The 21,575-nt window shown below is 40.5% G+C and overlaps 2 protein-coding genes across 3 annotated transcripts in view; both read left to right on the top strand.

Annotated features, from left to right (window-relative positions):
- The window catches only part of tbc1d24 (TBC1 domain family, member 24), a 13,506-nt gene extending 3,414 nt beyond the window's left edge, over positions 1–10,092 (top strand). The window contains exons 2-8 of one of the 2 annotated variants that reach the window (XM_005748461.1): positions 1,393–2,502; positions 3,244–3,249; positions 3,447–3,605; positions 3,905–3,968; positions 5,097–5,192; positions 8,181–8,427; positions 9,757–10,092. In XM_005748461.1, the coding sequence (XP_005748518.1) occupies positions 1,514–2,502; positions 3,244–3,249; positions 3,447–3,605; positions 3,905–3,968; positions 5,097–5,192; positions 8,181–8,427; positions 9,757–9,911 (1,716 nt within the window). In that variant the 5' untranslated portion in view covers positions 1,393–1,513 and the 3' untranslated portion in view covers positions 9,912–10,092. The remainder of the gene's footprint in view (positions 1–1,392; positions 2,503–3,243; positions 3,250–3,446; positions 3,606–3,904; positions 3,969–5,096; positions 5,193–8,180; positions 8,428–9,756) is intronic. The other variant, XM_005748462.2, reaches the window with a different exon arrangement.
- Positions 10,093–13,559: 3,467 nt separating this feature from the next.
- Positions 13,560–21,141, top strand: atp6v0cb (ATPase H+ transporting V0 subunit cb). Its single transcript, XM_005748459.1, has 3 exons — positions 13,560–13,853; positions 18,506–18,689; positions 20,149–21,141. The coding sequence occupies exons 1-3, from the start codon at positions 13,781–13,783 to the stop codon at positions 20,354–20,356; spliced, it is 465 nt and encodes a 154-aa protein (XP_005748516.1). The 5' UTR covers positions 13,560–13,780; the 3' UTR covers positions 20,357–21,141.
- Positions 21,142–21,575: the final 434 nt, after the last annotated feature.

The following is a 21,575-nucleotide window of genomic DNA, read 5'->3' as shown; positions in this document are numbered from 1 at the left end:
ATGTCTTCTCGGGCGCTGATAATTGGCGTCTGTCTTGTGTCGGTGACGTAAAAGACGGATTTAATGCGACTTGACCGTTCAAACAGCAGTCGCTTTCTAAAACATCGGATATGTATCGCATTCAGTACCACATACGAAAGTGACCCAGATCAGATTTGAAAATATCGGATTTGGGCTGTTCACACTGTCATACCATGATCGGATATGGGTCGCATAGCGTCAAATAAGTCGGGTTTGATGCGCTTTCACCTGCAGTGTGAACGTAGCCTAATTTATCCCAAAGGTGTCGTATCAGGTTGATGTCAGGACTCTGCACAGGCCAGTCAAGTTCTTCCACACACTGACCCAGATATCCATGTCTTTATGGACCTTGCTTTGTGCACTGGTGCGCCGTCATGTTGGAACAGTAAGGGGTAATCCCCAAACTGTTCCCAAAATGTCTTGATATACTGAAGCATTAAGAGTTACTTTTTACTGGAATTAAGGGGCTGAACCTAACTCCTGAAAAAGAACCCTCACACATAATCCCCCCCCTCCACAAATTTTACGGTTGGCACAATACACAAGTACTGTTCCCCTGGCAACTACCAAACCAGACCCATCCATCGGTTAGCCAGATGGAGAAGTGTGATTCATCACTTGTGAGAATACGTCTTCACTGCTCTAAAGTCCAATGGTAGCATGCTTTACAGCACTGCACCTGACGCTTTGAATTGTGCTTAATGATGTTAGGTTTGGGTGCAGCTGCTTGGCCATAGAAAGTCATTCAATGAAGCTCTCTACGCGCTGTTCTTGAGCTAATCTGAAGGTCACATGAAGTTTGAAAGTCTATAGCTACTGACTCTGCAGAAAGTAATCAACCTCTGGGTACTATGTGCCTCAGCATCTGCTGAGCCAGCAGAGCCACTTTGTGGCTAAGTATCTGTCATTCCCAGTCACTTCCACTTTGTTATAATACCACTAGCAGTTGACTTTGGAATATTTAGTAGCACGACTGAGCATGTTGCACAGTTGACATCCTATCATGATGCCACGCTGGAATTCACAGAGCTCCTGAGAGCGACCCATTTTTTCACAAATGTTTGTAGAAACAGTCTGAATGCCTAGGTACTCAATTTCTATACGCCTGTGGCCATGGAAGTGATTGGAACACCTTAATTCAATGACGGCGATGGGTGAGTGAATACTTCTGGTAATATATTGTACTTAGTGTAGATCAGGACTAATTAGATAAGTTCACTAAGGGCTCAGAAAGTGGAAGCCATTTTCGAACAAATCCTTCAAGTGATGGGTGGGAACTTAATAATTCTATGATGCTACTGACAGTTACTAATAATGCATGTGCATAATTATAAGCTTTTTTTGATTCTTGTCACCCTTGTTTTTTTCCAGTGACCACAATGGGCAGATAAGAAAGACAAAATATCTGCTGTGTGGAGGCTAGAAGGTTAGTAAGACCTCGGCAGATACCTCCTCTTTTCCTGCACGAGCAGTCCAGCAAGTTTACAGCACAATGGCTGAAGAAGACTATGGCAGCTTTGTGGACTGGAACCAGATGGGCGATTTGGCCAAGAGCAGCGGGCCCACCAAGGTGGACACTAAAGATCTGAAAGAGTTCAAACGGATGGCTCGACAAGGTTATTGGGCCAAGAACCACAAGCTGCGGGCACAAGTCTACCAGCAACTCATCAAAGCCATTCCTTGCCGTACAGTGACCCCAGATGCAGCAGTGTATCGTGACATTATGGGAAATGCAGCCACAAAGAAAACCTCCACCAACGTCCCACTACCAGAGTTTGTGGATGGAAATCCCATACCGCGGTACTGTCTGAAGCCGGAGGCAGTAGCCTCAGTCCATCAGATCATCAACTGCCTCGCTGGACAGTTTCCAGATATCTCTCATTGCCCAGCTCTTCCTGCAGTTACTTCATTGCTTCTGCACTTCAGTGTAGACGAAGCTCAGTGTTTTGAGCATGTCAGCCGCATACTGGCATGCAACGAGCCAGGGAAGCGACTTATAGACCAGACCTTCCTGGCTTATGAGTCTAGCTGCATGACCTTCGGTGACCTAGCCAATAAGTACTGCACAGCTGCTCACAAACTGATCGTTGCCACGGCTCAGGATGTGATGGATGTCTACTCAGACTGGCAGTGCTGGGTCCTCGGTGACCTGCCTTTTAGCCATGTGGTTAGGGTCCTAGATGTCTACCTAGTAGAGGGCTATAAGGTTCTTTACCGCGTGGCAGTAGCCTTGCTCAAGTTCTATCGCAAGCATAAAATGGGAGCAGAGGGGGGGCAGGGCAACCAGCAGCAGGAGGATTCAAACAAAATCAAGGCAGATATTCAGGCATTTGTTAAGGGCATTGCTTCCACCGTCACACCTGACAAGCTGCTCGAGAAGGCATTCTCCATCCGCCTGTTCAGCCGCAAGGAGATCACCCTGCTGCAGCTTACAAATGAGAAGTCCCTGCAGCAAAAAGGAATCACTGTGAAGCAGAAGCGGTAAAGTTAAAAAAAGAAAAGAAAAAGTAAATGTTTTATTTTTTGTTTTGTTTGTTTTTTAAGTGGGTAAATGTACTTTCTAAACTTCAAAACTGGGCTATTTCCTGTGCGGACACTTTGCTACACGCTGTGTTTATGTCTAAAAATGTGGCTTTATGTCATTACTCTGCTTTTTTAAGTTAATGTTTCCACATGTTGTATATTTTTTATAATAAACTTAACCAAATGGCTTCTCACAGTCCCATACTAGGAGTTGAGCTCTTTTAATAAAATTAATCAGTCCACTTTGTTAATCTAGCAATATGTGAACTCTAATGTTTCATAATTTACCATTACCTTCAGTCTGGAAATCTACTGCCATTAGAATGAAAATACTTGAACATGACTAAACTTCCTTCACGGTTTGTGGACTTCACCCTGGTATGCATGGCATGCAGACGACCAATATAAACCATTTGAAATATAATTCAGCACAAGTGTAGAGTAGATATGTTTACAGTCTTAACTGTTTTAGCTTTTTTTTTTAAATTTAATTTAATTTTTTGTTGGTAGCAATGCCCTCTGCCTTTCAAGCTTTATATTCTGGCATGTTGTAGGAAACAGTTTGAGTTGCTTTGCATCCTTTTCTCACCGTCTGTTCTTTTTTCTTTTCTGCTTGGTTTGTGCCACGATTTTTCCATGCACCATGTTCTGTCTCATCTGCACACCACTCCTGTGTTTGCCACATTGGTTCTTTTACAGCTCTAGGTGGGTGCTCTTTCATGGTTACACTTATTTCTGGTACCCGTTTTAAATAACCTGTGACCAAGTTGCTGTTTTGTGGGGGTTTTTTTTTGTTTTTTTCCCCGGGGGGGGTGTATTTTATACATATCTCTTCACTGTATGGGATGCTCTTTCTGAACCTCTCTCTCTTTCCTGTGTCTAAATTGCTTTGGCATCTGCAGGCGGAACGTGCAGCTGGCACTTAACCCTGACACATTTTCCTCGGAGATAGTCAGTGCCAAGGAGATGCATGACATCTGGTCATGGATCCCAGAGCGCTTTGCCCTGTGCCAACCACAGCTTCTCTTCACAACCTCCACCCACGGTTGCAGCCTGAACAGGTGCATTTTACAATTTAATTAAGTGTTAGCTGCTGCTCATAATTTACATTTTATAACTTTGAATGAAATTAACAACTAAAAGTTTGGGTAAATCTGAATTTAAGGTTACATTTTTCTTTTAATGGAGTCAAATCAATTTCTTTCATGGCTTAAAGCAACGGCTTCTTGTTTTAATAAAGTACAAAATACAAAAGTGTGTCACTGTTGCTGCATTACGATCCACTGGATATGTGTTAGTTTCAGTATTAGGTGTTTAATAAGACTGTTGCAGTGAATTAAATGTTTTTCCTTTTTTACAGATTCTACTCACATTGTGAGGGCCACGAACCCACTCTGCTCCTCATCAGGACCACAGATGGCGATGTAAGTAGCATTTTTTTCTACTGACATAAATATTGTTTATTTTGTCTGAAGGAAACGGTGGAATGTGCCATCAGATATTTTATTATGATCAACGAGCTAAGATAAAATACGAGTAAAATGCGACCTCATATTTGGAACCAACCTTTGGGCGATCTCGATCCAATCTGTGATGTGTGAAAAGGAAAAATTAAGCAACCTCATGAGTATTACTCATACTTTGTACATTTTGTCACAATAAAGAGGAAGCAAAGATCAGTTTTCTCTGAACTGCAGAAAACTGAACTGCAGTTTGTGACTCTGCTCAGCGCTGCTGCCTCTATGAGCTCAGCGTGATGACGCTTGAACCAGCACTCCACCTGCTGCAGCCTCTGTGGTGGTGTGACCCTCCAGCTTGCAGAGGATCTTCAGAGCAGAAGCACTGCTGTCACCGGCTGCAGTCCAAGACAAAGTGGAGTTTAACAGTCTATCAGTAAATGGATTGGATTGTTGTCAGAGACGGGCATGCATAAATGTTAGCTTAATTTTTCTCCATTTAGGGATGCAGGTCTGTACTGAGATTGCGTTAAAGTTTGAGTTTAATGCACAAGTAAAAACATTTGCACAAATGTCTTAACATATTTCTGCACTTTTTCTTTCTGTGTTTCTGTTTTGGTTTCTTAGTTTAAGGGCTTTTGCCGACCCCCAAGTCATTCTTGCCCTCTGACCCTCCCTAATATATAACTATCATTAGTTTCTATCTTTGTCTGATACAGGGAGCATCAAAGGTAAAAATGTCATGTTTGACAAGTAAAGTCCTTCTTAGCACATGCAATAGGTGTGACCTACTCGTAGCATTAACTCAGTCATTGCTCTTTACCGTATTTAAGGAGTTAAAGAGGCTAAGATTAGGTTTCTGTTTTTCAAAGTAGACTCGGGTTATATTTTTGTCCTGCGTTCTGTGAACTGGGTTTAAAGTTCCTGATTATACATGTGTCGTATGATTGGATTATCCTGGCATTAGTGTTGGCATCTTACAGGCACCACAGTCAGTCCTTCCACTTGCTTGACTTCTGTCACAACTGCTGAAGGTGAATAAATCCACAGATTATCTCACTCATGCAGTTTTTACTTAATTTTTTTTCCCAACAGGTATGCGGAGCGTTTCTGTCCACTGATTGGGAGGAAAGGAAGAGAGGAGGCAACAAGTTGAGCTTCTTCGGCACAGGGGAATGTTTTGTCTTCAGGGTAAGATTATTTTCAGTTATCTAGTAGCAAAAAACCAATTTTTTTTTCTTAAAGACATCATTTGAGTCATTTTTAGAGATAGTTGGAATTTTTTTGTAGTGCTATTGTATGACCAGCAGGGGGTACCATCTATCTTTTTTCAAATGTTACTGTTGTCAATATCAATGGCCCCAGTTGGTGTATCATTTGGAGAAGTTTTCATACTAGGGCACAGTTCCCTATTCATTGACATGCTGTCAAGTGCAAAAAAAACAGCCACTCTTGTTGCTATTCTGGTGGCAGCAGTGCAACATTGCCGAGAAATAGAAATAAAGACTGGCTGTCTGTTCCCTTCTCTATGAATTATTTACTTGGCTAACTGTGTAAAGCTCAGCTGTGTGCTGTCTGAGCCTAGACACCAGAAAACACAGTCATCTCAAACACCAATACTTAAGCACACACATATCGGAAACTCCTGTAACCCGAAGCCCTCAGTATCGTAGCAGGCTCGTACCTGATACCACACCTGACACACACGAGAGACAGACTCCAGGACCAATGTCTATTGGATGGGCAGTAGAGGTTTGAACAGGACTAGGAGAAAATTAGTAGCATACAAGATAATGTATGCCATGCAAACATTAGAATAACCCTACCAAAAAAAAAAAAAGTTATCAGTCTCCAGAAGACGTAAACTTAAAGGTCTTACCTTCTCTTATGGGATTTTTCTTTTCTTTTTTCTATCGTTTACATTTTCAAATTCAAGAAAAGGACCTCAAACTGATGTTTGAGGTCCCTTTTCTTACATGATCAGTAATGCCCCTTTGACAAGTCTCACAGCTTTCTAATGCTTTGCTAAAAGCTGTGAAGGTGATCCTCCATTCTTCCTTCATAAGGCTTCTAGTTCTGTAATTTTGGGACTTGTATCCACTTCTGTTTTGAGCTCTGTCCACGGTTTTTAGGTAGAGATTGTAAAGAGGAAAACTTCTGCTTTGTTTGTTTGTCTCTTTTTTTTTTATTATTTCTATGTGGTTGTATTTTTTTAACATGTTCAAAATAAAGATTACATTCAGTTCAGTTCTGTTTGCACCTCTTCAAGGAGCCTATTCTAGATTTTCAGGTGTTAGGGAGAGAGAGATTTTTTTTTCAAAAACCTAGAGAAGAGAAGATGCCTGAAGAATGAAGAAGTGTACTAGTACAGATTTTCTAAAACAAAGGCAACGTGCAGAGCTGTAGTACCTACAGAAGAACAAAAATGATGAGCCATATCATGAAGCTATGGGAAAAGAAATGACAATCGGTGTGTTGCAGTACAGATTCATGATGAGTTGGCACTACAGATGCGATGTTTGCTTCAAGTGTGTTAATGGAGAAGTACGGAGAACGTCAGAAGGTCTTTGTAGATCTAGAGAAAGCATATGATGGGGTGCCAAGAGAGCAACTGTTACTGCATGAGAAGTCTGAAATGGCAGAGAGGTAAGCAAGGATAGCTTAGACAGAGGTGAGGTGGGCTGTAGGTGTGACAGATGGATTCAAGGTGAGCCTGGTATTACTCCAGGGAATGAGCCCCTTCTTGTTTTCAATGGTGATGAACAGGCTGACAAATGAGACCAAGCAGGAATTTCCATGGACTGATCTTTGCAGATGACACTGTGATCTTTAGTGATGGTAGGGAGCAGGTAGGAGAGGGGGAGGTTTGCTCTGGAGAGAAGAGGAAGGCAAATTCATAGAAGCAGGACAGAATGTAAGTGTGTGACTAAGAGGAACATGGATGTAACAGAGAAGCTGGAAGGAGAAGTAATTCAAATGAGTACATGAGTTTAAATACTTGGGGTCAGCCATCCAAAACAACTGACCGTGTAGAAGAGAGTGCGGGCAGGATGTTGTGAGTGGAGACGAGTATCACAGGTGATCTGTGACTGAAGGATGGCAGCAAGAATGAAAGGGAGGGTTAAAAGATGTTAGTGAGACATGCTGTGATGTATGGTTTGAGCACATTGCACTGACAAAAAGACTATGGATGAGCTGGAGATGTTAAGATTTTCAATGGGAGTGACCAGGATGGACAAGATTAGAAATGAGTACATATCAAAGAAAGCTCATGTTAGAGCTTGTATTGTTTCTCTGCTTGACTTAATTTTCCCCATTTTCTCCAAACTTTTCTTTATTCATTGTGGCCATAAAGCTTTGTTTCAACTTCATCAACACACTGGATTAGTTTTCTAATGTATGTGCCATGTTTAGATGTTCATTTGAAATCTTCTGATTGTAGACTCGTGAGGCGTAAGAGAGGTTTTCTTCTGATGAGCCACGTTTTTGCAGGTGTCACGGCACAGTAAAGGTGCCACACCAGAGTCTACTAAATCATCATGAAGCTGCTCTGCAGTAAAAAGCTGAGTTTTCTTGTTTGTAGTTCTTAATGGTAAATTTCATGACTAGAAATCCAAGAAAATCTTCTGAGAAAACTGCTCCAACTTCTTAATTACATCTCAAACTGAGGACCCCTGAGGCTGAGTGTCTCCTCTGGGAAAATTTCAGAGTACCAGATGGCTGCTTAGAGGAGTCAGAATTTTTAAAGCAGCCATGACTCTAACAAGTAAAAGTTTATGTTAAAGCTCCAAACTTCTAGAGTCCCCCATCTTCTGTGTTTGTGGTGTGACTTTTTCCCCCCAATGGAGCTCAAGAAACAGTAGATTGTAGTTGGTCTGCCAAAAGCAACAGTTTTGTTAAAGAGATTAGACAGTGCTGCCTTAACTCAGCAGTGGAAGACAGAGCTGTTGAATTTGCTTGGTGAAGAAAATTCCAATGTCCACAGGAGACTGTTTTTCCTAAAGAATGCTAAATTCCATGATGCATCTCTGTTTGTTAAAATCAGGATTCATTTTGGGATATTAACTAATTTATGTGATTTTTAAGAAAATGGGTGTTTTGTTCTATTATTACTTCATTTAATGTGTAGTTTTCTGGTGTGTAGTTGTTAATTATAGACATTTCTGTTTCTCTTGTTAGCTGAAGCCAGAGATGGAGCGTTACGAGTGGATAGTAATCAGTCACCCTGAGCTGGCTTCGTCCATCAAGACCCAGGCTCAGAAAGAAACGGCAACATCTGAAGACCAGATCACAGACAGCAATAGCTTACAGCAGCCAGAAAAACCTCCTGGAGAGCTGTCACCATTTCTGTCTGCCCGCCACTTCAACCTGAACTCTAAGAATACTTCTATGTTCATGTCTGGAAATGTTGACTCCATCATAGTGGGTGAGTGGACTTTGACAGTATGTCTTTTATGTGTATTTCCCATTTTAAAGCGTGTTTTTTAAATAGTAACTTGTATTCTGTCATAATTAGGAAAATTGGTAAAGAACTAGCGCCTATTTTCTTAAAGGGGTGCCATCGGCCGTACCTAATTCTAATCAGGTGCTGTTTTAAGCACACTGCTCTCCCCCTACATGATTTGATGATGAATCGTCATCAAATTGTCAAATTCTGAACACATTTTAATGACTTCTAAATCATTGTGATTTTTACTTTCCACAATAGTGAGCTATTGGTGTAAAACACACTTTTCAGCTTTTAATAAATTTTGAAACTATTTTTTAGAGACCTGGAATGTAAATGTTTTTGTGATTTGTAAAAGTGGTTTATGCTAACTCTGATCAGTAATGCTAAAGACCTTTACTGATATCCTTTGATTTTAAACAGGGTAGCACTTGATGGAAAGCTTTTACTGCACATGCAGTAAAGACTTTTTGCAATCTCAAACATTATAAATAACATTACTAAAATACTTAAACAGAATAATGAACCAAAGAATGAGTCTGGATAGTTTTATGGTCCAAGTTTGATGTTTTATTGTCTGGGAAAATCCTGTTTCACCAAATGAGCAAATGTACTCTATTGGCCTGAGATCTATTGACTCTGGAGGTGGTTTAGTACAGTGAACTCACTGTCATGTTCGGAAACTAGTTAAAGGTGATTTGAGCATTGTGACCTGGTGTTTTATCCTGCTGAAAACAGCCATCAGAAGATGGTGCTCATAAAGTGGGAAGGACACCATCAGCAGCAAAGCTAATGCAGACCATGGTGTTTGAACAATGGTCAAGAGACACAGTGTGCAAATATCCCCCACACCATTACACCACCAACAACCTGGTGTGGTCTTCTGCTGCTGTAGCCCTTTTGCTTCAAGGTTGCACGTGTTGTACGTTGACAGATGCTCTTCTGCATATTTAAGATACTGTTTCCTTCCGTTAGCTCCTTTTTTTTTTGTGGACCAGTCTCTGTAAACCCCAGAGATGGTTGTGTGGGTAAAATCACAGTATATCAGCAGTTTCTGAGTTTCATACCAACCCAATGACCACATTCAGTCACTTAAAACACCTTTCTTCCTTATTCCATTTCTCAGTTTTAACTTTACCAAGTAATCTTGACCATGTCTACATGCCTACTTGCACTGAGTTGCTGCCAAACTGATCAGATGTGTTGATCACTATGTCGATGAAACAGTGTTAATATTAAAGAATCTGCTTGGAAGAAGTGCTGATCGTTGGTAACTCATGCAAACTCTGTCATCTTCTTTCCAATCAGGAGGAGGCAACGGCAACGCTCTGTATATCGACTCTGAGCTGAACCACGGGCGCACTGGCAGTTGCACTACCTTTGACAACCCGCCCCTGTGTGCAGAGAGCTTCCAGATTTCGCTGCTAGAGGTGTGGGGCTTCCAGGACACCATGGCCTCATAATGCTGAGCACATACATGCAACACATACTTAGGTATTCATCCACAAACACTTAAACATGTGAAATAAGAAGTCAAGTGTTTTAGGTGGAAAACATGCAAACAAAACCACATCCGTCCTGCAAATTCAACTCTGAATTATTATTTTTTTAAATGTATTAAAGCAGTTTGTTCAAATTTCTGCAAATGAACAAAAATGTTTCTTTTTTTTTCCTGTTTATTTTTGTATTTATAGATTTGTGTACTCATTTTGTTGACGTGATAATGGAAATGTCCAGGATCAACCTGCTGAGCAAAAACATTTGATTTTCTGAATGTAAATTTAAGTCCTTTTTTTCTTCTGTAGTTTATCTCAATCTGCCAAACTCATTGTTAAGCTAACTCTGCAGTCCTTACATTACTATCAGGTCATGAGGTTTACAACAGCATGTGTGAAGTCGAGTCTCCATGTTTGTGATATATGATGAACAAAAGAACCTAGATGTTAGAGAACCTGTCGTATCTTCCCACACTTCCTGATATATCGTGATGGGAGATCTGACAAATGAATTCATGGTGTAAATGTTTATGAAGATCTAGTGAATTTTTATGTTGCCATTTTGCACCAGCTTTCTCTTTGAGTCTGTGATGATTGTCTCCCTTTTGTGCAGTATATGAATATAATGTTGTTGTTGTTTTTTCTTCTCCTCTACATCATTTTCCTGTTATTTCCGTCCTTTCCAGTATAAAGATTGTAATGAGAAGTTGAAATGCTGTCCTGTTCCTAAAGTGTCGTTGGGGGGCCTCTGTGTGAGTGTGTGGATTTGAAAATGTGCTTCAGTAAAGTGTCAATTGAGTAATTGCAAATGTGAAAATACAGCATTAAGCTTTCATCAGAGTCATTGTGTTGTCATTGTTATTTTGTCTTGTTACTGAAGGTGTTTTCACCCACACACTGCAGTCCAAAAACAGCTTTAAACATCCATTTCCCTAAAACAACTCAGTGTGAGAGTAATAAATGAATTCACAGTGAATAAATGGGTGTAAGTAAAAGTATTTCTACTAGTGAGAATGATTTTGAAGCGAGCCATCTGCTGCGGTGAGGAAAAGTGAACTCCAGACCCTGATTCTCCTGACATTATCCACAGTTCACATTTGAAGATTTAGCTTTCTAATCCTTTCAAATCTGTCACGTTTGTTCCTGCAAAGCAAGAGTTGCATTTTCTCAGATTTTCACAGAAGTGTGCCACATGCCTTTACGGTCAGCTGACCACACATTGTCTTGTGTTTGCTCTGTACTCCCAGCGGTTACTTTCAGTTAGCCTTTTCCCAAAGGGACTGCAAAGTTATACAAGTGTATACTGAAAGCCATATCACATAGGGATTGAGTTTTTTTGGGAGGGGGTTGTAAGCCTTCAAAGCACCTCAAACCCACAGAGAAATCTGTGATATTAAAACCACAACTGACACCCTAATTAGCAGAAATTAAATTCTTGCAAATTGCATATAAATCTGTAGTAAAGCTCCAGCTTTAAACTACTAAGAATGACAAGTAAATTGCTCAGACACACGCACCACGTCTATTTTCGTTTGGCTGTCTTGTGCATGTCTCTCTTTTGTGGAAGCTGACACTGACGCTCCATGACTGGAAAATATTCAGCAGATATGAGTCAGATATAGTTATAAATATATCTTGGTAGTGAGCTGCGCTGCAGAATTCAATTCATAGAAATCCATGCCACATTTCAATCAAACCTAACAGAGACACCGAGCCTGCTGTATTTGAATCATGCATACCTACCAACTCACAGCTGTGGAAACTGATACACCTGGTTATTTATCAGACATTTTATTTGACATGTCAATGTGCAAGCGATCAATGTCAGTGCAGTCATATAAATTAAAAAAGCGCAAACTGATTTGCAGTGTGTGTGTGCGTGCCTCGCTGTAATGTATCTGCAGGGATGCAGCAGCTTAAATGGCGAAGGAGTGGAGTAATTCCTTCTTTTACAGTAAGTGGAATTGACTCTGTCTCACCAAGGCTGTGCTCTCCATTCAGGATTCACACTCTCCTAATCACACATGCAAGGCTATATTTAGCTGCTCCTTTGGATGCTGGTCTGGCGCATCTCCTTGAAAAACCATGCTTCTTAGCCTCGAGGAATAAGATGCTTAAGTGTTTAACAGTACACTGAGACTGGTCTTTTCCTTGACCGCCACCCCTGCCACTTGGCTTAGTGAGTGGGTGGGTTAAAACACAGGCTGAGGAGGTCCCAACGAGTACTGATCTGATTCAATGACTGAATATTGCAGGAGCTGGTACTGGGGTGTGTGTGTGTGTTTAAAATGATGTCGAGGATTTCTGTTTCTTATGTAAATTTAGACACTGGGTATCTCAGTGTTGTTATGTAAAGGGAAAATTTTACATTATCTATGACATATAACATGTGTGGAACTGAGCAGAATCACTGAAAGCTAAAGGATGACAGTGTGCACTGACACTTTGTAGCAAACGTGCCTTTCATGATGCCCTTGTGAGAACTTCTCACAGTTCCCTCTTTCCCTTCCTTAAAAGTAATTCCAGAGATCAGCCAATAAATTATAGCGTATGCTCTCCTTACAACATAGTCATTACCATTTACTCAAAACAAACAGGAATCAATGAAGTGGGTATGTAGACTATCACATTACATGCTATTAAATAGGCTCTGAGTATGAACACTATAATCCAGTCTCAGCTGAAATGCTACACACCTCTCTCTTCACCCCCCCACCCGGATCAATGAGTGTTCAGTCAAGGACCAGAAAAAGAGAAAACAGAAATGAAAGTCATTTCATTCATAGTGACCGTTTTGCTATCAGCATCACCACACACACAAACACACACCATCCCATCTCCAAATGTTCTGTTCTTGTTTTATACCCCTGATTTACTAAGATACTGGCCAGTTAAAGTGATCAAAAGGAAGGAGGCCTGTGGTCCTTGTGGAGAAATGGCATCACGAGTCATGAGGCTATTACAGTAGCACTGGGGGAGGGGGCCTGCATGTAGTGCTGACTTGACTAGGCAATGCAGAGTGAGCAGGGTAAGAGGAATAGATGGGAGAAGAGGAGGAGGCATGGGGACTGCACAAGCTCTCTCTGAGTCACACATGCAGACATTCTTCATCTCTAACTCGGGGTGCGAGCTCTCATGACCCCTTCCTCTTTCTTAATCTCAATGAAATGGGGATTCTCCCACTGTTATGTGGTACATTGCTGCATATCACATCTGACTGCAAACCACCTTCCACTAAATGGCCCTAGCCCGGGTGCAAGGTGTAGAAAATAATAAATAAGATATCTATTGCTTTCACCTATCATTTCGTCCTCATTCTTCAGAAGGGTGAATTAAATGTAGATATCAAAGGGAAAGCCTGCAGCGGAGCATACCAAAGTGAAGCACAATAGGGGTGACCTTTAAAATAAAAGGTGAAAAGAAAGAACAAAAACGCTGTTTTTGCTCAGACTGCGTCATTAAAACATCGCTTTAAACCCGTACATTTTCTTTCGTAAACAGTCTGTGTCGAACAGTAAATCATTAACCTTTTTTTTTTTTACTGCGCCCCCCTCTCACCCTGTCAGTGATAGGTTTTGTCCGTACGACCAGTCAGGTGATATTTTCCGCTTCGCCATTTTGTACTGCTGCGCCGGGTATTTATCGCAGGAGTCGTGACTGTTTCGTTTACACTGTTAGCTTAGGCGACAAGAAGGTTCCTTCTTAGTATAGTCGCTTCAGCATTTCAATTCCGTGGCCTTCGACAGGTTTCGTGAAGTGCGCTTTTTGACACACCAGATAGAATTAATTTTGTATATTTAGTTTATTTTTTTTTATACCGTAAAACGTGAGAAAGAATGTCTTCCGAAGGCCCCGAGTACTCCCCGTTCTTCTCAGCGATGGGTGCATCTGCGGCGATGGTGTTCAGCGGTAATTATAAAAGGATTATATTTCATATATCAATTATTATTTAACCAGTGGTGCAGTTTTCTTTTGCAGCTTAATCCTTTTTGCGTGTGTGTGTGCATGTGTCCCAACGCGGCGATCTCAGCCATAGTACTTCTTTCCGAGCTAAGTGTGAGGGCCGTCCGCTATCGTGGCAAAGCTAATCTCGAGCAGTCGTTTATTTAGACTTCGCTGGTGCAGCCAGTGATTGTTGGCGTGTTCCCAACTTGCTAATTTTTAGTTTGTATTTCTTTGTGAATACAATTGTCACAGCTAGCCTTCCCGCTTCATCATGAGACTGCGAGGACTAGTCAAAGCTAGTTGACTAGCTGATGACGACTACAAAAGTTAGCTCTGGCGTTAGCCTGTTTTGTCTAAAGCAAAAGGCACGAGAGAGGAAGGGATGTGAACATATACGATCGTGCCAATACTCTATTCAAATAAAGTAGTATTATGAGACTGAGTTGTAATATGGTTCACTCGTAACACAGCCTTTTGTTAGGGTGCTTCTTTTAGGCATGTTGGGTTGATTGCCACTTTCCTCTAAAATGCCACCCTGCTGCATTAAGGCTACAAGGGTGTTGAGTAATAAGTTGTAGGAGTTGTATTAAGAAAGGACGCAATTTTAGAAAGTGAAACTCGTAAAGCTCGAGTTTTTTCGCTCTACATAAACGGTTTGAGTTTTGTTTGCAGCGTGTTATCGAAATTACTGGTTGGTTGAAAACCTCTTTCTTACAACTGAGCACTGGAAACCAGGATCAGCTGGTTAACTTCCTTATTGGTGTAAGGAATGACACAAGATCACATGATTATCACATGATGAGCCTTCTGACTCGGAAATGCCATCTGGGTATTTATCTTCTTACACGTTAACTTCAGGATGTTAAAGTTAAGAAGTCAGCAGGGAATTGTTGTAAATATCAAGTCATTGTTAACTAGTTTCAACATGACTGGTTTCAGGGCTTTAAGATGGAAAGTGGGAAGTAATATAAAAAGTGAACTTTGATACCTGCTTGTTTTTTTTTATTTTTATTACAGGTCACAATTGTTTTATGGACTATTTCCTAATTTAATACTTCTCTTCCTTTAATTTGGTGTAATGGCAGTAATGTTTTTCCACACTTCAAAAATAATTTCACATTGACAAAGTTTACAATCATGCTGCAACAGTTAAACCACCAAGCCACTAATTGACCCAAACGCAATTTCATTGTTCTTTGACAATGACAATAAATAAAATAAAATAAATACTTGACAATTTACAGAGTTGTAACTCCAGGCATGAGGGAGCTCTGTCATATTTATCTTGTTGATACCTTTTTTCAAGACATGACAAGATCTGTGAAAAATTGGCATTTTCAGACCTCATCATGAGATTTCATGAGCTGCAGCAATTCAGATTCAAATATGATATAATGAGTGCAAGTAATAAGTAATAATGCCCAGCGATTAATCATGTGTTATATGTAATTGCCCCATGTTAGAATACGTATTATTATTTTTAAGTCTGTGATGGTGAAAGAGTAACAAGTGGGACACTGCAGAGAAGAAAGGGGGCTCGTGCTTGCATGGAAATGGGGACTTTTTATGAATCGAGCTTCAGCTTTGAGCAGTCTAATTGTTCTGTGGTTTCATTAACAGGAATTGTTGCCTGTGTTTCTTTGACATCAATCACTGCAGTGTACATGAGCTCTAAAATAGTGGCTGCCATTTAAGTTTATTCTCAACATGTTGTACTTTAAGGGGTTGGCTAAAGATTCCTTACAATAGAATATTTTAAAATGTTTGAACGTATCTGCTGAAATAAGTGGATGCCTTGGTTTTTAATAACGGCACTTGGCGTCCTGCTGTCACATGCTGTGAGTTGCAGCAGTGGTGTCAGGTGATAATGAATTGTTTTAGTGATCTTTAGCTAAGAACAGGTGATACTCTCAGGGTGTTACAATCTGTGGGACAAGTAGCACTTCTCCTGTGGCAGCATTCTTTCTGTTTCTCCTCCTTCATGAATCACCACAGCACCTTTTCTCTCTGCAGAACCAATAAAAATAAAATGTAGATTTATATCCTGATTGACAAACCTACTGATTGTGGGGTTGATGCATGTTCATTGCTTGAAAAACTGCTTCTCTTGCGCTGCAGTAAATTTTCGATTTCCTGCAAAGCTTATTTTTCTTTTTTCTGCCTAATCATTTTTAGAAAGTGATTTTTAGTTACTTGACCTTTAATTAACATTTGCGTTATTTCTCTGTCTTCCATGTTGAGAGATGATTGGTGATGGCACGTATAGGTTCTAGACATCCCCCTCAAGCTTCTGATGCAATATATCGGTCAGGGCAAGTCTTAGTTTTCACAACCAGCATCTTTTCCTTTCCACGTTGCAGCTAGAAGTCCTGTTTTCTAAGACTGGTTAACGGTTTTCGAATGAAGAAATTGCAGTTTCATGTTGAATTTCTTTTCTTTCCTCAAAACCAGTGCTTCCCCATTTATCTGCATTCATGGCAGACGGATGGGCTGTCTGCTGTGTAGGCATTTCGCATGCAAGATCATCTCTAGCTGCAGGCACCTCCTGCTCTGACAGAATAAGACGTCATAAGGGCATCCCATACATAAAATATTCTGTGGGTGGAAAGGAGGAAAAGCTCTTTACCTACGCTGTGGGGATTAGGATTAAAATCCAGAGGTTTTTCTTCCACACCACTGTAGAAACCATTCTGCCACACATCAAACTTTTAATCATCAGGACAGAATAAGAATGTTTATCAGCGCTCACCTGTCACGCTTGAGTGAGGCCAAATGTACCAAGAAAGAATAGTCGAGGGATTATATTACTGACTGTAATGTATTACACTCACTGATAATGGACGGCTGAATTTTTCTAAACTTTTAAATAGACGAAGGCTGAAGTCTGTTAGCATATTGCCCTGTAGTCATTTGGTTTATCAATATAATAGTTTTCTTTTGGGGAGAATGCTTTAAACATCGCTGCTGTCTCAATCAGTTTTTATATTGAAGCACTTCGGTCAGTGTCACGTCTAATTTAAAGCATTTACACCCCCGGCTGAAAGTTTGGCACCTCCCAAAGTCAAAATGAAAAGTAAAACTCTTTTTCTCACTTCTTTTGGTTCTTGCAATTCTCACAAAAAACAATGCCCAGTCATACAAAGACGCATCTGAGTAGATGAGCAGGTGTGATTTAATCTCTAGTGATATCATCAGTCTGATGTTAAATCAATATAAGTAGTGAGGGGGGTGTGGGCTGGCTGCCATGTGCGCATTTGTGGATTGGCCTGAATCTCCTTCCTGTCTGTCTCTAGCTCTGTTTGCCAGATATCCTCGCAGCTAGTTTTATTTAAACTGACCAGAAAGCCATCTCTCCAGGCTCTACACAGTGCAGGACACCTCGGGCTGTGTTTACCAGGCTGTCTCCAAGGATGATCTCACAAGAGACTTTTCAGATTTAATCATCATCTGCGTGTTGGCTACAGAGAGCCAAGAAAATGACATTGTCAGAGCATTGGTTTTTACACCACTGATATGACAAGGTCAGCTTAAGATCATAGTGGCCTCATAAATGAGAGGTTACAGATTTACACTTTTTTTTTTTTTTTTTTTTTTTTTTTTCCCGTATTCTCAAATATTTTGTTACATGGGATTTGCCAGCTTGGTAACAAAATTTGAGTGCAAAGGCTGTATTGAGCAATATTGTTGAATTTGTGAAAACTGAAAATTTCCCAATAAAAATGTGAATGTGTTTATAGCCAAAATGGTGGCCCATACAGAATGTAAGCAGTGTGTGGGCCGAGCTTTGAGCTGTTTGCTTTGAAGTGAATGAACAGGTTTGCATTAATGTGCACACACCTTTGACAGAGGAAACCTTGTCAAACCAGCCTCTCTGATTCTCGACCCTCTTTCAGCCTTTTGTTTGTATATTGAGAAATGAGCCACATTGACCTTTTTTGTCAGGCAGAATTATGACTTGTTGTTAATGGATGTCTTTTCTTCTATATTTGTTTATACTATGCTTTTCTAATTTTGAAACGGGCAACTATTGATTTTTCTTTTACTCTGCTCCTGCCGTCAGACTTGATTGTGTGTGACGCAGACGGTGCCGTTGTAAGTCACAGATCAGCAGAGCTAAATTCGCTGGTGAAGCTTTTTGTTCTCTACGTCCCCCATTACTTTACAGCCTGACAGGCTAAAGATGGTACACAGCAGCTGTTGCAGGGTTGTGAATAAATATGTATTCACACTGCAGTTTTGTGTGTGTACTGAAGCCCAAAGTTCTTCAGAGTGTGATATATACAGCTCTGCAGCCTAATTCTGAAATAACATTGGTTGAATGAGAATACATATTTAATTGTCTAAATCTGTATTTGTAGAAAATGTTTTCATTGGTTTCAATTTGAAGGGGAAAATTTCCCAAGTAGAGCCATGTTGGATTTTTAAAGGGAACAGAAACTAACAGCTGTGTCGTTGCTCCATCTCCTGTTTCGCTTCTGCTTCATTATTCAGCTCTGCCTTCTGGGTTCAGTCATCTGTCTACCAGCCCATTGTGACCTGTGCATTGTAGTTTATGTGCTCTAGTTTGCTGTGTTTTTATTTATCTAACTCGTTATCATTTCTGTCATTCCTTACAGCCTTGGGAGCAGCCTATGGCACAGCCAAGAGCGGTACAGGTATTGCTGCCATGTCTGTGATGAGGCCAGAGCTCATCATGAAGTCAATCATCCCTGTGGTCATGGCGGGTATCATAGCCATTTACGGCCTGGTAGTAGCAGTGCTGATTGCCAACAACACTGCAGAGAAGCAGTCTCTTTACAAGTGAGTTCGCCTGACAAATTATTTTCTATAGATGCACAATTTGCAATTTTTCTTTTTCTTTCTGAAAGACTGACCGTCCAGTTCTGCTTTTAGACAATTTGGATTTCATTGTGTGTACTCTAATTTGGAATATTCAATCATTAAAGGAAGTTCTCTCAATCTCGCTCAAAATAATGAGTTCTGGGATGGGCAAAGAAAATTCCTGCTGAAAATCAAGAGTGTCAAGTCCCTCATTATCTAAGGCCAAGTCACACAAGTATAAAGACAAGATGTATGTATAAAAATATATAAAATCTCAATCAGTTAGTAAGCAATTGCTGGCAGGCACTAGGTGAAAAAGGCCATTTGCACCAAAAACCACCTTATGATTGCTTTGGTTGCTGCATTTTCCAATAATTTCATGAACAACTCAGACTTCTCTGCAAACAGTTGCCATCCAGGAGCCAAGTGGTGGTAAAACTTGAACAAGTGCAGACGTTTTTGGTTTCTTTCACACTTTTCAGCCTTATTACCACTTGGAAAGTAGTTGGTTTGGAGAGAAGTCAGCCTCTTCCATCTGAACCTTGGGCAACCACGACAACCTGCTAGCAACCAAATCAATCACAAGCAAGTTTTCAGTCCAGCACTGTAAGCCTGTTTCACCTATCACCAGCTGGCAGGTCAGATATCACATTTTTCCGTAGCAACCTGTTTCACGGTCGCCAATCTGTTGCGGGGATAACTGATCAAGACGGACAATTATTCACGCTCCATATTTATTATAAATATTAAGAAATATTTGTTCCAAACATCCTTGATTTCTACCTTAATTCATTTATTCAGTGTAATGCCTGACAGTATGGGCAGTGTGCAGTATGGCCATATACAGGGAGCTTTACCAGAAAAAGTAATAAGCTATTGAAACGGCTTTTTTTTTTCTTTTTTTTTTTAAAGAAGTAAAAGTGTTGTGGGGTTTTTTTACGCACTTCACTGAGTAACACACATGATTTGTTTGTTTTTTTTGTTTGTTTGTTTTTGTTACTACACAATGGAAAGGTGTAATGATCTGGAGATGAACACCACATGATCTACTTTGTTTTTTAAATTTCAGACTGACTTTCACTCAGTATCATCAGACTTTTAGCTGCTCTGAGTGTTTGCCTGGGCTATCGAGTCCCTTGCTATAAGGAAAGTCTGTTAATTGAAAAAATGGGGAATGAGTCATACTGTTGAACTGAGATTCAACAGTATGACTCAGTAACTGGGGGGAAGAATCAAATGAACATGTTGGTGATTGAATAAAATGTTGCATTGGTTACAGCTTGTAAAAGAAATATCAGCTTTTCGGGTCACTAGACTTGTATCGAAGGACAGGCTGTGATTAGTCACATTAGTCTTAAAGATGCTCTGATTTGTGTCAACTTCAAAGGTTAAAGCAACATCTTTGTGCTGACCACTGTCTGTGTCTCTCTCTGTGCAGGAGTTTCCTCCAACTCGGAGCTGGGCTGAGTGTGGGCCTCAGCGGACTGGCAGCAGGTTTTGCGATCGGCATTGTCGGCGACGCGGGCGTGAGGGGCACAGCTCAGCAGCCAAGGCTTTTCGTGGGCATGATCCTCATTTTGATTTTTGCTGAGGTCTTGGGTCTCTATGGGCTCATTGTTGCTCTCATCCTCTCCACAAAAGGTTAAAAAGAGAGAGGAACGGGTTTGGGCGGGGGATTTTGGCACGCAAGATTAAAGAAGTGATGCAGGAGGGGTAAAAATAAATTAAAATGGCTCCATAAATATGGTCTTATCTCAACAATGTGTACAGTCGTCCCAATTTGATAGTCAACTTGTAAATGCGCAATGTAGTGATTTGTCTGTCTCGTGTGGGTGTGTGCGTGTGTTTAAAAACAACTGTATGATGAAGATTCCTTTTCTCCCTCCACTTATTTCAGGCTTTGAGGCCAGCTTGGCCTCTGGTCTTAGAGAGCTGACCAAAGGGCCGTACAGCTTTTCTTTTTTTCCCTCTCCTCCCCTATCAGCCTGGGAGTTGACACAGTTTCTGCATTAATCTTGAGGATCTATTTGTAAAAAGAAATGTGTATGGACTAAAAAAAATTTTTTTTTTTTCTTTTTCCACTGATTTTATTTATAAGAAATTGTTCTTTGAACTGTTTAATGCAGCAAAAGTCTCTTAATTCCCCAGGATATATACATATATAAATATATAGACATATAAATATCTATATAGATAGATTTAATGCACTGTGGGTTAATCGTGATAAGTGGTTGGAATTCCTCTGGACGTAATTCTTGGTTTAATAATTAAGATTGCCTTTAGTATGTTGCTGGTGGAGTGGGAGTTTTGTGTAGCTGTATTCTAATCATTGCGAACATTCTCAAACTTCAGTGTTTTTTCCTGTAGTACTGCTGTTTGCATTAAAAGTGTGTGTGCCCTGTGTTGGGGTCTCACAAGTGTAATTTCCACATTTCATCTCCTCTCCATCTTATTCACCTGCCCCCTTCTCCTCCCCTCATCCGTGGATGTACTTCATCTCTTCCACATTCCAGCCGTAAGAATCCTGCATGGGTTTTAGTGTTTTGTTGCTGTTGGAATATGAACCTGAAGCACAGGCTGGTTTCAGAAGATTATGATCCAGATCAAGAATCAAGACTTATGATATCAGATTTAAATAATATCATTGCAAAAAATGAGGGTTAAATGGTGTTTGGGAGATGTGTTGTAGGATGTAACAGGGAGATTAGTATGCAAAATTCGACCTAGTTTCCTACATGGACTTGACCAATTTGATCTGGAGTCTTGTTTTCTGAAAATGGCACTGCTGCTGACGCATTTTACCGAAGCACCAATCGACAAACCTGTATTGTCACTGGTATTGAATTTATCCTGATGTGTCGACGT

The sequence above is a fragment of the Pundamilia nyererei genome, unplaced genomic scaffold (assembly GCF_000239375.1).
Source record: "Pundamilia nyererei isolate P.nyererei 1_Seehausen unplaced genomic scaffold, PunNye1.0 scaffold00223, whole genome shotgun sequence".
Taxonomy (NCBI): Eukaryota; Metazoa; Chordata; class Actinopteri; order Cichliformes; family Cichlidae; genus Pundamilia; species Pundamilia nyererei.
The sequence above is the reverse complement of the archived record's forward strand: the minus strand, read 5'-3'. Positions and strand labels throughout refer to the sequence as shown.

What these genes read in the sequence shown, in the direction of transcription:
- atp6v0cb (XM_005748459.1), top strand. Translation starts at nt 13,781, where the DNA reads ATGTCTTCCGAAGGCCCCGAGTACTCCCCGTTCTTCTCAGCGATGGGT. An exon ending in TGCGGCGATGGTGTTCAGCG is followed by an intron (nt 13,854 to 18,505) that starts GTAATTATAAAA and finishes CATTCCTTACAG; the next exon opens with CCTTGGGAGCAGCCTATGGC. An exon ending in GAGAAGCAGTCTCTTTACAA is followed by an intron (nt 18,690 to 20,148) that starts GTGAGTTCGCCT and finishes CTCTCTGTGCAG; the next exon opens with GAGTTTCCTCCAACTCGGAG.